Source organism: Bos grunniens, chromosome 14 (assembly GCF_055505025.1).
Source record: "Bos grunniens cultivar Pamir isolate PY7600 chromosome 14, Bosgru_T2T1.0, whole genome shotgun sequence".
Taxonomy (NCBI): domain Eukaryota; kingdom Metazoa; phylum Chordata; class Mammalia; order Artiodactyla; family Bovidae; genus Bos; species Bos grunniens.
In genome coordinates, this window is record NC_141178.1 from 47,537,920 (window position 1) to 47,552,712 (window position 14,793).

General features: G+C 40.4%; 1 protein-coding gene and 1 long non-coding RNA gene across 26 annotated transcripts in view; one reads left to right on the forward strand and one right to left on the reverse strand.

Annotated features, from left to right (window-relative positions):
• EYA1 (EYA transcriptional coactivator and phosphatase 1) overlaps positions 1-14,793 on the forward strand; it is a 627,341-nt gene that overhangs the window by 601,216 nt on the left and 11,332 nt on the right. For 22 of the 24 annotated variants that reach the window (XM_086336569.1, XM_086336592.1, XM_086336567.1 and 19 more), the window contains 5 exons: positions 7,606-7,664; positions 7,761-7,921; positions 9,035-9,149; positions 9,260-9,381; positions 13,237-13,337. In XM_086336569.1, the coding sequence (XP_086192695.1) occupies positions 7,606-7,664; positions 7,761-7,921; positions 9,035-9,149; positions 9,260-9,381; positions 13,237-13,337 (558 nt within the window). Of the gene's footprint in view, positions 1-7,605; positions 7,665-7,760; positions 7,922-9,034; positions 9,150-9,259; positions 9,382-13,236; positions 13,338-13,563; positions 14,294-14,793 lie in introns of those variants that run through there. The other 2 variants (XM_086336588.1, XM_086336573.1) reach the window with 2 other exon arrangements.
• The window catches only part of LOC147359371 (uncharacterized), a 119,852-nt gene continuing 117,109 nt past the window's right edge, over positions 12,051-14,793 (reverse strand). For both annotated transcript variants that reach the window (XR_015140748.1, XR_015140747.1), the window contains 2 exons: positions 14,127-14,274; positions 12,051-12,698 (listed from right to left, as the gene is read on the reverse strand). This is a non-coding gene — a long non-coding RNA (uncharacterized LOC147359371). The remainder of the gene's footprint in view (positions 12,699-14,126; positions 14,275-14,793) is intronic.

Consider the following 14,793-nt stretch of genomic DNA (forward strand, 5'->3'; position numbering starts at 1 on the left):
TCTCTAGGGTTGACCCATCTTACCTTATTTTTCCAACAAAATTATGCAGCTATCTAGGCAGTCGGGAGTTATTTCCAAAAGCCGCATGGAAATCACTCCCTTAAAAACCTGTCACTCAAATACTGGTCACCCTGTAATGCCATCTGTACAATTTGGATTTTTGATTAGAAAGAGGGTAGTGTGAGCAGAGCCACAGGGAGAATCTTTTGTTTTTTCTTTTAATTTTTCAAAGCACTGTTGATCACTTGCCTTCCAGACAACTGATGTGAGTGTGTGCCGTGTGTGGTAGTCACTTCAGTCGTGTCCGACTCTGTGTGACCCCCTGGACTGTGACCCCATGGAGCCCACCAGGCTCCTCTGTCCATGGAACTCTCCAGGCAAGAATGCTGGAGTGGGTTGCCATTTCCTCGTCTGGGGGATCTTCCCGACCCAGGGATTGAACCCACATCTCTTATGTCTCCTGCATTAGCAGGCAGGTTCTTTACCACTAGCGCCACCTGGGAAGCCCATTTGAGTGCGTTGTCTCTAAAAGCACTAGAAATACTCCTGTACTCCATATATTATAGCTTTCATATTTAGGAATAAAAGGAAAACGTTCTGGTAACTTGCAGATGTCTAAGGTGTCAAGCTAGTTATCTTATTGTTTGGTGGGGAGGTCAGAGCAGTGGATGTAACTGCTTGATGACAGAAGGGGACAGAGAACCCAGCCACCGTGTCCCTGGCCAACTCCAGCAAGTCTCAGTAGGCTCACTGATGCACAGACCCCAATGAAAATTGCTCCTTCTCTGGGGATGCTTTTTCTTTCCATTTTTACTTCATAAAGGAAGGTATTGAAACAATTAGTCGGCAGTATGGTGTTCGTTTTCTCATGGTAAATTTGGAAAATGGAGCAAATATCGCTTCAGTCAGCAGAATCTGGGCTTATATAACTCAACTTCTCCCAAGATGTGTTTGTAACATTTTTGTATTGTTCCCTTTCATAACGTGCAGACTGCCTCCAAGTCTTCAAGTCTGTTTATGCAAAGCCTGCAGGTTTACTTGGAGTTTATGTTTCTAGTGTCAGGTTCAGGGGTGTAAACGCCTCAGCATCCTGACTGTGATGTCACTGTGTTTGGCACACAGAATAAGACCCATTGTAACTGTCTTAATTCTTTTCATTAATTTTCCTAAATGAACGTGAATGGCATGGTGTGTTTTTACATAATTATGGCACAAGTGAGAGGCTTGAGGGAAAAGTCCAACCACTACGGTATCAAAGCAGAATAAATATTTGCAGAAAAATTCTGCCATAACTTAATATTTTGCATATGAGCCCCTGTACAAAATCTGAGTTATTCCCGGAGCTCAGTCCAAAAGAACATGTCTGTGGCCCAGCCCTGGAAGGCCAGAGATGATGATGGATCGGAAAAAGGTCAGCTTGAGTTGCAGTGCCAAGAATAATGACAGAAAGAACCAAAAAGGCAGAATAACAGTGCACCCAGAGTTCTGAGGGAGACCATGCCTTTGCTGCGTGGCCGTGAGATAGGACCCCCTGTGGCTTTCTTCCTGCTCCCAGCACTGGGCCTGGTATTCAGCTGCTTCATGGGTTGGCAGTTTTCCCCAGCCATGCATGTCAGCATTTTATAATCCAGCCCCACAAGTGCTGAGATGTCTGTAAGCTGAGGGCCCAGAGTCACTGAAGCTTGCCGATTTTATTGATTTTACTGCTCTGTGAGAAGCACAAGCCATGGAACATAAAGGGAAGCCAGACAAGGCTGAACTTTGGGTGTTGGGTTTGTGGTGTTTATCTGAAGGATGCTTGCTCACAGGAGCCGTTTCAGGTACAACAGAGCCTGCAGGCCAGTGCCTGTGGACTCAGCATCATGCTTCCCTGGTCGTTGCCACCTGCCCTCATTCAACTCGACTGTGACTGTGACCGAGTCCTTGTTCCTAGGCTTCGAGCCTTCTAGTAGGACACGTGACAAAGTCATGCTAATACCTAGGCTCTCATCTACCCTTGCGCTCTGTCCCCTCCACCCTTGTAAAGACCGAGTTTCCATGATGGCTTTCCTCCTGGGATAATTTCTCTCTGAAGTGCCAATCATTTGGAGGCCAGGTGGAGAGATGAAGGGGTGGGGCTTGAACTGCAGGATGGAACTTGAACCTCCGAGCTCTGGGCCAGAAGTGGTGACAAATGCTGGACCCCCAGGTGGGCATGGGGCAGACAGAGGTGAGGATACATCCTAGAGCAGGAATTCCATAAACATTAAACAACTGACAAGCCAGCAGGGCCCTAGGTTGTGGAGTGGGCCGTTGTCTAAATTGTGCAAAATCCAGGGATCCTCGGGAGAAATAGTGCTTGGGGATCAAAGGCCTGTATAGTGTCTCAGCACTGAGGTTACTTAGCTTTTCTGAGTCTTCATTTATTTGCAGCCGTAAAATAGGCTGTAACATTAAATACTATTTTGTGTTCAACATAAGTAAGTATCAGTAATTCAGCTCAACAAGAAATAGGAGTCTCTGTGAGTAGAAGCAACCATGGGCCTGCCTCTGCAGGTGTGCTAAGTCACTTCAGTCATGTCTGACTCTTTGTGACCCTATGGCCTAGCCTGCCAGGCTCTTCTGTCCATGGGATCCTCCAGGCAAGAATACTGGAGTGGGTTGCCATGCCCTTCTCCAGGGAATCTTCCCAACCCAGAGAACAAAATCGCCTCTCTCATGTCTCCTCCAAAACCCGTGGAGTTCTTTACCACCACACAAATATAGAAAACAGCTCTTTTGGAGTTGTTAGCCATCCCTTCAAGGGAAGGAAAAATCCATTCTTCACGGGATATAGACTGTCAAGACAGGATACCTTTGTAATCCAGTGTCAGTGGGTGGTGTATTCCTGGTGCTTTAGGACTTTTGGAAAGGGAGGGACTGAGCTCACCGTGGGAACAGTGGGCCCAATATGTTAGCAATGTCTAATTCAGTAATAATTATGAAATTTACCTAGTAAGGATAAACCACAACTTTGCCTAGCACTGGCTTGACTCTTAGAAGCTCTTTGAGGGATGTGGGTATATGTTAAAACTGGTTAAATAAAAATGTTAATTATATACTCCTGTAGTATTGACATGACATGATGTAAACCTTTATACAAAAACATTGATTTTGACATCCCTTTGGAAAGCCATGAACAACAAATAGTTCTCTGCTTATCTCTTGATCCCTTTCCAGCCCCACATCAGTTCTCGTATCTGTAGTTTGGGGGTTGAAAGAAACTGTTTAAGATCTTTCCTTCCTACCTCTGAGACCTGTTGATTAACTGCACAGAGTCCCTTTGCATCTGTGGGGTGTTTTCTAGAGAGAAGGATGGCTGGCCTCCAAAGGGTCACCTTCCCCACCCTCATACTACAGCCATTCAGAAGTAGAGGACCAGCATTGACAGTCCCTGTCACCTGCTGGTCCATGCAACTCTTCGCCTTCGGCCTCAGGGCCTTTACACTTGCTCTCTCCTTGCCCTGCAAAGCTGTTTCCCTAGACACTCCCACAGCGTTGCATATTCCCCTTGCCTGCCATATTGCTTCTCCTTAGCGCTTGTACAGGTTGTACATGTTGCATGTTTTCTTGTTTGGATGTCTCTCCCAACTGGAATGTTAGTTCCAAGATGGTAAGGATTTTTTGTGTTAAGTGGTGTGTCATTAGCATCTACAGCAATACCCAGAACAGGTATTCCTTGATAAATAATCAGACACAATAATAAATAAATGATCACCTGTTTAACCCAAAGCACCCATTAGCCAGTTTGGATCCATGTTGAATGCAAAGTCTATCAGGAGACAAGGAAATGACTACTTCACACACCTACATGAGACCCCAAGCCTGACACCCATGTGTGTTTGGGGTCCCTTAGGTATCTCAAGCCTGAGCAGGCCAGAATAATGCATGACCAATTAATTAATTAACACTAAATTGGTTGAACTGGCCATGGGAGGCCCCTATGTGGATGCTGCCCCAAGACTTGGATTCGGTAATGGCTTGAATTCCTTAAAATCTTATTGCATACTTTTTGGAAATTTATTTCAATTACATTTTCAGCACATTCAGTCTTTTGGGAATAAAAATGTATTTTCTCATGGAATTATGTATATTCTGCACTCTGTGTATTAAGCATCTAATTAGGGTTTGTAGGCATAGACTTTGGCACCTGAAAATATAGAAGGCTTCCATTACCGTCTTCTGTGTCTATAGACTCTTGCAATGGGGCTTTAAACTTGGCTGCTGCTGCTGTTTCATTGGTTTCATTTCTTCTCCTGTCCCTCTGTTCATTACCTAATTGTCTGGGTTCAGAATAGATTTGCGAATGAAAAGCAACCAAATTCAGAAAGCAAAAAATGGAAACCTCAAATTAGGCTCTTAGGAAAACAGGCAAAAAGCTGGATGGCTTCTGAAAGGTGAAAGAAGGGAAGCCTCATCGCCATGGAGGAGACAATTTCAGGATATCAGAATGCAGGGAACTGCAGTTTTCTAATTTAACACTAAGTACAAGTTCACACATTACAGGGCTCAGCTGAGAAATGAAATGATATTTCAGTATCTTAATGGTCTCCATTCTTTGAGGAATTAGTTTTGTATGGGTAAGCATCAAAATAGTAATATTATAGTTTCTCATTAAAAAAAAAAAAACTTTTTTAAATACACAGCTTATTTTCCAAGACATTTATGCCATTATTTGTAAACTCATAATAGTGACTTATCATCTTTCATATTGTTGTTCAGTCGCCAAGTCATGTTATCAATTGCAAGTTTGTGCAAGACTACTTGTCTATTGTTAAGTAAACTGAGAGCTCATTCCAAAAACATATTTTACATAGACACTTTAATGATGTTTTAATTTCTAAAAGCACCAACTAGGCCCTTTAAAAATGCTCTTGATTTTTTAATCTATTTTTTAATTAATTTTTGTTGGAGTATAGTTGCTTTACAGTGTTGTAAGTTTCTGCTGTACAGCAAAGTAAATCAGGAATATGTATATCTCCTCTGCTTTTGGATTTCCTTCCTATTTAGGTCACCACAGAGCACTGAGTAGAGTTCCCTGAGTACATTCTCATTAGTTATCTCATTTGATTAAAATCATTCTACAGAAATTCTCTGGCTAAGGTATATGTATGGCTGATTCCTCTTGCTGTCCACCTGAGACTATCAAAACATTGTTAATCGATTATACTCCAATAGAGAATAAGTTTAAAAAGGAATTCTCCTGCTAAACAGCAGGGTTTTGTGGTTGCTGTCACACCAAACTTTGCTTTAATCAGATCATTGTGAAGTGAGTTTGGGCTGGGAGCAGTTGACCCTTAATTAGAGTAAACCAAGATACTGAACAGTACTTCAAATGAGGGCCCAGCCTGGGAACAAAAAGCCTTAAGGAAAGCTGGCAGGAGAAAACAAATACAGGATTCGGGCAGACAATAGCCGTGGTAGAGTCATCAACAGTCATTAGAAGATAAGGCTGCTCTGTTAGTAATGGAGATTTACAGCTGCATTAGCTTAAGAAAAGCCTCTTAACACCCTGTTTTTCCAAAGCATTTTTCCCACCCCTAGAATTAACCGGGTAACTTTGGGTCAGCTTTGATTCCTTAAATTCAATTCTTTTACACACATCTTTTCCTCTTCTAATTCCTCAACTTCCTCCCTCTCTCTGTTCTTTCTCCCCAGAGAGAAAAATCCTGCATTAACAGCACTGAGGCTTTGGGGGGTTCTGTTTGTTTGCGGGAGTACCCATTTTCGAATTTGTTTGTGTTTTAACTAACCACACACCCTAACAGAGTCGTGTACCAACAGCATTTTTGTATTTCTGTCTAGATGAATGGCTAGATGGTAGAAAGTCACGATTCAATAATTCTTTAAACCCAGAATAAGTACGTTGTTGAAAAACACAACTATCATTCATCTTTCACCCTCCGAATTATGTATAATAACTCAAAGAAGTTTCCCATCATGTTTTGCAGGAATGACCTGTTTTTAAAATGTTAAATTCACAGTCCTGCCTGCGAGGCCTCCTAGACTTTTATTCCTTTTTTTTTTTTTTTTTTCCTATCTGGGGTTATGGACCTCAGGAGAGCAGGGAAGGGTTACAAGGTCAAAGCCTTTTTCCTCCTTGGAACTTGCGGCTTGCTGGGAGAGGGTTGCCTGGAAAATAGATGCTTTAGAAGGAAGAGGTTGGGGTCAGGATTTTAATTCTGTTAAGCAACAGCTGGTTTGAGTTTCTTTCCACTTCTATCTCCTGCTCCCTTCCTCACAAATCCGTGGAGAGAAAGAATTTGTGCAGAAGGAACCGGCAACATAAAAATCCACCTTCTATTCCTAGGGTGCTTTATCTCTGGCATCTTTGTTACACATTGAATGTCAAGCACTAGAGGGATAGGATAGATTTGATGAGGTGAACTCTGTGGGAAGGATGGCTAGAGCTTTAGTCCAAAGAACCTTTTAAAATACAAGATGCACGCCTGCCGATTTCTTATAAGATTTTTTTCACTAAAACTTTTAATGGAAATAAGTGTCAGAAAGGCCACTGTGGTATTTGGAGGCTGACTGCCAAGAGAAGAATCATGGCTAAAATATTAAAACATGCCAAGTGCGTATTACTTGTTTCTGAACTAGAGACCATGTCTCCAAATTATAGTTTGCCTTCATTTGTTCAGCAAATGTTTATTGAGTGTTGCTCTTCCCACAAAGATGCTGGAGGCTGGGGCACAGCAGTGAGATGTAGGAGTGCTTACATGTGAACAGGTGTATCAGTGTGAACCCGTCTGACTGGGCCTTAACCCACAATTACACCCCCTATTCTAAACAGTTTATGCATGGTGTGGCATTTTAAAATCAGGTCTGTTCCAATCATTTTATAATCAACTCATAAATCCACTATTTAAAATGAAAATGTAATAACAGAAAAACAGTTAAAAAAAGTTTTTTGAAAACAGTAAAAGAAAAACATCATGGTTAATTTTTTTTAGATTGGGAAGTCTCCCATGCTTTTTTCCTACACACACACACACACACACACACACACACACACGTGTGTGTGTGCGCGAGCAAAATAAAACATCTCTCAAATCAATGGCAAACTAGTAACAGATTTTCTGGTCTGGGCTCCACGCTGGCCTCAGGCTGTGTTGGTGTGTGGCTCAACAGCAATCAAAGGTCATAATTTCATTGGCAGTTAGCATCAGGTTTAATTTTTCTAGCATGTTAGATTTACCGAAATGTCTGGTTTCAGTTACACTTCAGCATTGACTGAATCAGCTCAGAGCAGTGTGATGTCTTCAGGTACCTGAGGTTTATGGAACACATATGCTAATTGTTTTCGATCACTTTCCTTTCTAAACACAAAAATGTGTTTTCTGAACCTGAGTAACAGTAGTCCGTATTGACATTGCTCCTTTCTTACATTGAAAAAGGACCCAAAGTAGGTAAAAATGTCAATTTAACAAGACTGCCACCTACTGATTGACGTGGTTGGCAAACACTACCAATTTCAGTGTTTGGTGGTGGTTGTTTTTTTTAAATAGCTGTGTATGGTTTTTCCCCCCAAAAATGTAGACGCTTTTTCAAAATTAACATGTATCAATTTTAATTGTGTTTTAGGAATGTGACCAAGTTCATATAGACGATGTCTCTTCCGATGACAATGGACAAGACCTAAGGTGAGCCCGTGATCGGGATGTTATGGTTTAATTGCTCAGCTCATTAAGATGAACTTTCTCTTTGGTTAACTTTGGGCTTTTCTTGCATCTAAATAGCACATATAACTTTGGAACAGATGGCTTTCCTGCTGCAGCAACCAGTGCTAATTTATGCTTGGCAACCGGTGTGCGGGGCGGTGTAGACTGGATGAGAAAGTTGGCCTTCCGCTACAGACGAGTAAAAGAGATCTACAATACCTACAAAAATAATGTTGGAGGCAAGTGACTATCATCAGTAGCCTGCTGGGTTGCTTAAGACAGTCTCAATAAAATACTCAGAGCATCACACATTTACATCACATTTTTGGGGGTAGAACAGCTTTTGCTGAGAGTAGTTTCATCTAACCAGTGATTATTCTGCTGTGATTGAGTGAGAGAAGTAATAGACTTAGAGCCAGCTGCCCTGGCCAGTGGTGTGAGTTAGTAAACTTACTGGAGTACATTTCTTGACTTCTTGCCTAGAGGACTTAAGATGAATCATAAAGGATCCTTCGCAGGTAGATGTTTGTATTAGTTCATCTTTTGATTGTGTTTCAAAAGGACTTTGGTACGAAAAGGAATATATTGACCTCCCTGGTGGCTCAGATGATAAAGAATCTACCTGCAATGCAGGAGACCTGGGTTCAATCCCTGGGTTGGGAACATCCCCTGGAGACGGGAATGGCAACCCACTCCAGTATTCTGGCCTGGAGAGTTCCATGGACCGAGGAGCCTGGTGGGCTGCTATAGTCCATGGGGTTGCAGAGAGTCAGACACGACTGAGCAACTAACACACAATGAAAAGTTTAAGGGTGGGTGTTGGTTTCTAGCATGGCTAAATTCAGATGCCCTGGTGATGCAATCAGTAATCCTTGGCCTGTGATTTCCTTTGGGGTCAGTCCTTCCTGAAAGGTGGCAAAAGTGACCACCAGTAGACCCAGGCTTCTATTCAACCAGTCCAGCACCTCCATGGGGTGGAGAAACATCTTTCCCAATAGATTCAACAAAAACGTTCCAGACACTTTCAGCGGCCAAGACAAGGTCATATGCCTGTTCTGGGAGCCAGACGATAGTGTTGTGTCTCTGCCCAAATTATTCAGTTGGAGGAATAGGGGTGAGTAGGCTCCCTCAATAGAAGAGAGGACTTCTATAACTAGAAAAAGGGATGTCGGGGATGCAGAAACAATAGATGTCCCCTACAGTACTAAATATTTGTTGAATGGTATGTGAAAAAATTGCTTAGTACACGTAAAGCTTGAGGGAGGTATTAGAGTAGTTTTAAATGTTTATTGTTTATAAAGTTGGCAAAACTCGTTGGTAAGGAAGTAGTTCCTTTGCTTTTAAATCCACAGGTCTGCTTGGTCCAGCCAAGAGGGAAGCCTGGTTGCAGCTAAGGGCTGAAATTGAAGCCCTGACAGACTCCTGGTTGACACTGGCTCTGAAAGCCCTCACGCTCATTCACTCCCGGTAAGTTGTCCCCAAGTCACTTCGTAGGGCCTCTGCCTGAAGACAGGCTTTGCTTGTTCGTTGTGGAGACTTATTTTTCAACTGTCTTTTTTTTCTTTCTGTTCTCATAGAACGAACTGTGTGAATATTTTAGTAACAACTACTCAGCTTATCCCAGCGTTGGCGAAAGTCTTGCTATATGGTTTAGGAATTGTATTTCCAATAGAAAATATTTACAGTGCAACTAAAATAGGTAAGCTACTTTTTAATCATTTATATAACAGTCAACCTTTTGCTTTCAGGCTAGTAAAAACAAAAGGCAATAAATAGGATTTTATTTACAGGATTCTAAATGTCAGAAAACTAGAATAATGTTTAAACCAAGTTTATTGTCAAAATTGCCTTTAGATGTGAAGAGAAATATAAAGCATAATCCATGTAGCTGAACTCAGAAATTTTTACTTCACTGGCTGACATTAAAACTTATGCATTTTACTACCGTCAACTTAGCATCATTTTTAGATTATTATCTGATTTTTATTCTCTTAGGTAGCTTCAACAAAAATTATTTTATAAGCTAAAACAAGTAGTTATATAGAAACATACAAAGCAGAAATAACTAATAGCAGCTTTAATTAGGCAACTCCAATATATTATTATTACTGGAACTATTTTTTTTTTTTTTTTTGCTTTAACATGTGTAAATGATTAAGTTCTCATTTTTGTTATGGGGATCAAAAAATTAGATTCTTGCAAAAAGAAAATGTAGTTAGGAAAGATTACTGTGAAATTTACTTAAAATATCAAGCAAGACAAAACAAAAGTAGGAATTAAAAGAAGACATGGCTCTTGTTCTTAGGGAATTCACTAACAGAGGAAACAGACAACAAAATAACTATAGTATGACAAAGTATTCAGTGGTATATAAATGAACATTTATCAAGTATTTACTAGGTGCCCAGAATCGTACTAAACATTTTACATATTAAAGTCCATCTTTGCAACCTTTTCATTTTACAACTGAGGAAGCTAAATCTCAGAGATATAAGCAAGTCAGTTAAAGTTAACAGCTAGTAAAGTTGAGGGTTAGAGTAGATCTCTGAGTCTGAGGTCCAGCAGACCATTCCACATGCTGAGGTATCCTACCAGTAAGTGCCCAGTGTGCACTTCATTGGGAGAGTCCCACTCAGAAGGAGGCAGAAGGGCAAGTGTCAGTGAAAGTTAAAGGGAAGGTCTGACATTTGAGCTGGGTATAGAAGGGTATATAAGAGTTTATTTATAGGCAGTTTTTATAGGCAGATGGCTAGTGAGAACAAAGCAACAGAGAAATTAAAATGTATTCCCTGCTGAGGGAGTTGTGAGTTTTCCTGGGTGATTAATATGCAGTATTCATGGGTAGCTGGCAAGGTAGATTTGGGTTTTAAGTGGGCTTATATGTTGCTATGATGAGGTGAATGTTATATAATTGAGTCCTAGGGACAGAGGATGAGTGACCTGGTAAGTGGGAAGAAGGTTGTTTCTGGCTGAAGAAAAAGGGGCAAAACAGACTATCTCTGATTTGTTCTTCTCTTCAAAGAATTTACTAAACTATCACTAAAAAATTACGTGTTTAGTTATTTGTTCATAGTCTCCTTGATAACTGAGTCTGTCTGGGTCATTCATCATTGTAGCCATAGGGCCTAGCACATAGTAGGTACTCAATGTTGAATGAAATGGATGAATATATGGTTGTTTGTTCAGAAGAAGGCTGACAATAGAGGTTTCTCTTAGGCAACTGGATCAGTATTGACACTATTAGCTGATGGGGAAATGATCTGATTTGATGACAAAAATAAGAGTTTGATCCTACTTATGTGAGTTTGAAGAACCTGTAGGATATTCAAATAACCCTATAAAGTTGGAAATAGTTGGAGTTTGAGAATGACTGCTGCCTCCTGAGAAAGGCCAAGAACAGAAAACTAGAAGACCCTTATAAAACAAAGAATTCCTAGTAGCCTGATATACCCAGAATTTTTACATGTTCTCAGATAAATTAGTAATCAATTTCCATTAACTCAGGTCTTTATCTGTATCAGTTAAGAGAAATCATGTTTTGTGAACAGGGATCCAAGATAAGGTTTTATTGGCACATGAAAGAAAGAACATATTCCAAATAAGCATATAATATACAAGAGATAGTACTTAACTTCCTAGAAGGAAAGGAATAGTAGTATATTACATGTTCTGCAAGTTGAAGTTTAATCTCAAATAATCTGAAAATGTGAGGATAATAGGAAATTATAATAACAATCAAGAAAGTATTTTTAATGGACATATTGTTTGCAATATTGGAATTTTTTTCAATATAGAATAAAAATTCAATTTAAATACTGTACAGTGGTAGAAATGATCTCAAAACCAGTGGTAGAATCACGTTCCTGTGATTTTTTTTTTTTTTTTAGTAATAAAAATAGAGATTGAAACTCCTGTTAATTACTGCTCATCTTGCCATCAAATGAGATTGTGACATGGGGATCAGTGCAGAAAAACCAGGGATGTTTTCCTATAGGCAAAATGGCAAAATCAGAAAAGGAAAGGGACTGGTCTGTCATTCAGCAGAGAGCTGTGATGTTCTTTCAGACAAAATGGATTCATCAAAATCAAAATTCCATGTAAGACCTCAAATTAATCTCTAAATGTGAGCTTCAGTTTATTAATTCTTATTGTGTATTCACAATGAACCTTATTAGGAAGATAGTATTAGGGTGAGAATTTGTCCATCACAGCTTTATTTTAAAGTCACATTGAGTTTACCTTCCTTTTCCCGTGAAGAGGAAACTTAACAAAAACATGCAAACATTTCGCTCTAAGGGGGAAAAGAAAGTTTCATGACATCCAAGTGTTCGGTTGTATATTTTTTTGCAGTGAAAACCAGCCTTTGTATTTGTTTCTCAAAGTGATTTAATATTTCACAGGTTAGTGAGCAACTACAGAAGCATTGAAATGACATCTTTGAATAAGGCTGGCTCCATTTCATTCTGTCAGATGCAAACTAGAGATTTTAGTGCAAAATACAAATATAAAGCAGACATTTGTTTAAGCAAACAAGCAATTTGTTCGTGTGTATATCTGATCCTTATTTGAAAGAGGTACAGGTCCCGCTCAGCCATTCACATCTGAAAACTATAAACTGTCCCATTGTCCATTAAAATGACCTTATTGGCAGCCCTGGACTTGGAACCCCAGTTCCTGTTCTGCAAAGCAACAATGACTGCATTAACCACAGGGATGTGCTGACAGCATAGCTGCCACTGGAGCCCAAACTAAGTCTTGACGTGGGAAAGATAATAGACAGATAAAGGTATCCTGTTACCTTTATCCCGCTTTTCCTCTAGGAAAGTACTTTACTGAACATTAGATGCCTGGGTCAGGCAAGCATGCTCTTATAGGTATTGTAGCATGGATCAGGCAAGCATGCTCTGGTAAGGCCCCAAATTACATGACATTCATTTTAGAAACAGTTTTCCAAGAATATTTCCAGTCAACACATTTGGCCTTGGAAGTGTCTTTCATTCAAAGAAGTATTCCAACCTGAAAATGAAGGGATAAACTAAGTCCAGTGTTTGATTTCTCTTGCCGTAACAAAACCAGTCCTTCAGTTTTGTTCATCCTTCTCAACAGCCTTTCAATCAGATATTAGATTCAGTGTTTGATAGATCATGAAATGTTTTTTAAATCAAGTTAAAATATATTGGCAGAATGGCATGATTTTGTTTAGTCTCAGCTCAGAGGGGGCAAAGTACTACTACAAAACAATACTTTTTCTACCAAATTTATACTTTAAATGACTAGATCTACTTTTTAATAAATGTGTCTTGGAGGAAAAAGTACTAAAACTGTCAATTTCCCAGGGACAGGATACCACATGGGTAATTCATTTAGTTTTTGCTGTATTGTGCTGTTCTGCATACTCCCCAAATGGCATGTAAAAGCATGCTTTTCCTAGTTCACACAAGTATGATAGAGTTGGGTCAGAAGCATAAAGACAGCATTTTATATAAAAAGTTTAAGTCCTAGAGTGCTGACTTACAAAGTTTACATTTTTTTATAATTTACTTTTGTTCATTAGGAAAGGAAAGCTGTTTTGAGAGAATAATTCAGAGGTTTGGAAGAAAAGTGGTGTATGTTGTCATAGGAGATGGTGTGGAAGAGGAACAAGGGGCAAAAAAGGTGAGTGTTCCTCATTGGTGTTTCTTGTGCCCTTTAATTTTTCTTAGTCCTCAAAATCCTGAGCTGGATCATTTAAACACATTACATTCCTCTGAAACAGATTGTGAATGCGTTCAGAACTGTAAGCACTGATCAAGGGCAGAGTAGAATTTAATCATTATTGAAATAATCTTTTTGAAGAGGGATATTCACAAGCTCAGGGGTCATGGATGGTTCATCTTCACAGAATGTGGACTTGGGAACAGAAAAGGAGGCTTAGCTCTGCATCTGTCACCTGGAATAGAGACAGCATACATGCCTGCTAACGCCAGCATGCCCCTCTCTGCACCCACGGCAGACATCACCAGGTGATTAAACCTTTGTTACCTAAGCCTGGATGCAGCCTACGAACCTTCTAAACATCAGTTCAGAAAGACGCTACCAGCTGATCAGAGCTAGGATGCAGAACTCTTCTTCCCTAGAGTAGAGTACCTTCTTTTGATCACAAGGTCAGTGAATCACCCTTTGGGGATGTGCAGAGAGGAGGAAGGAAGCAGACCCAACTTTAGCTCTCTTGATCCAGTTTACCCATCATATTTCTATTTTTCTGCATCCCTGCAAGGATAATTCTGTCATTTCCTTTAGCAAAAGCTTTCTCATGAATGTCCTTCATCACATTTTAAAAAGGGGGAAGGAGAGGGGACCACATTCCTTAGCCAGGCATTCAGGGTCTACACCATCTAGTAACAACCTACCTTTCAGTCTCCTCCATTCTTGCATCTTACGCTGTAGGCATATTGGTCTGCTTACCTTCCTCTGGCCACGCCCAGGACCTCCTCCCTGCTTTCCCCAGGGCCCGAATGTCACTGTCTTCCTCATTTTTCAAAATCCAGTTTATATACCACCTTTTCTGTTTCTCTTGTTTGTAAGAACTCAGTTATAAGTAGCACCACTTATTCTATAATTGGAGAAAGCGAAAAAAGTGAAAATATTAGTCACTCAGTCATGTCCGACTCTTTGCAACCCCATGGACTGTAGGCCCACCAGGCTCCTCTGTCTGTGGAGTTCTCCAGGTAAGAATACTGGAGTGCGTAGCCATTCCCTTCTCCAGGGGATCTTCCTGACCCAGGGATCAAATCCAAGTCTCCAGCATTGCAGGAAGACTCTATACCATCTGAGCCACCAGGAAAGTCCTTAATTGGAGAAGCTATGGGAAATAACTTGGATTCTTGAGCCAGACAGCCCTGCGTTTGAATTGCAGCTCTGTCATTTACCAGCTCTGAACAGGTTACTTTACCCTTCTCTCTCTCTATCTATACATAGGGACAGTAGCAGCACCTAGCTCGTTGGGCTATTTCAAGGTTTAGATTTAGTTAACGCATTATGGACTGTGGGACTTTTGCAGAAACTAGCAGCTGTGGCAGTTTGTTACATCAGTGAATATTTTGAAACACTCTGGTCAATAACATTCAAGTAA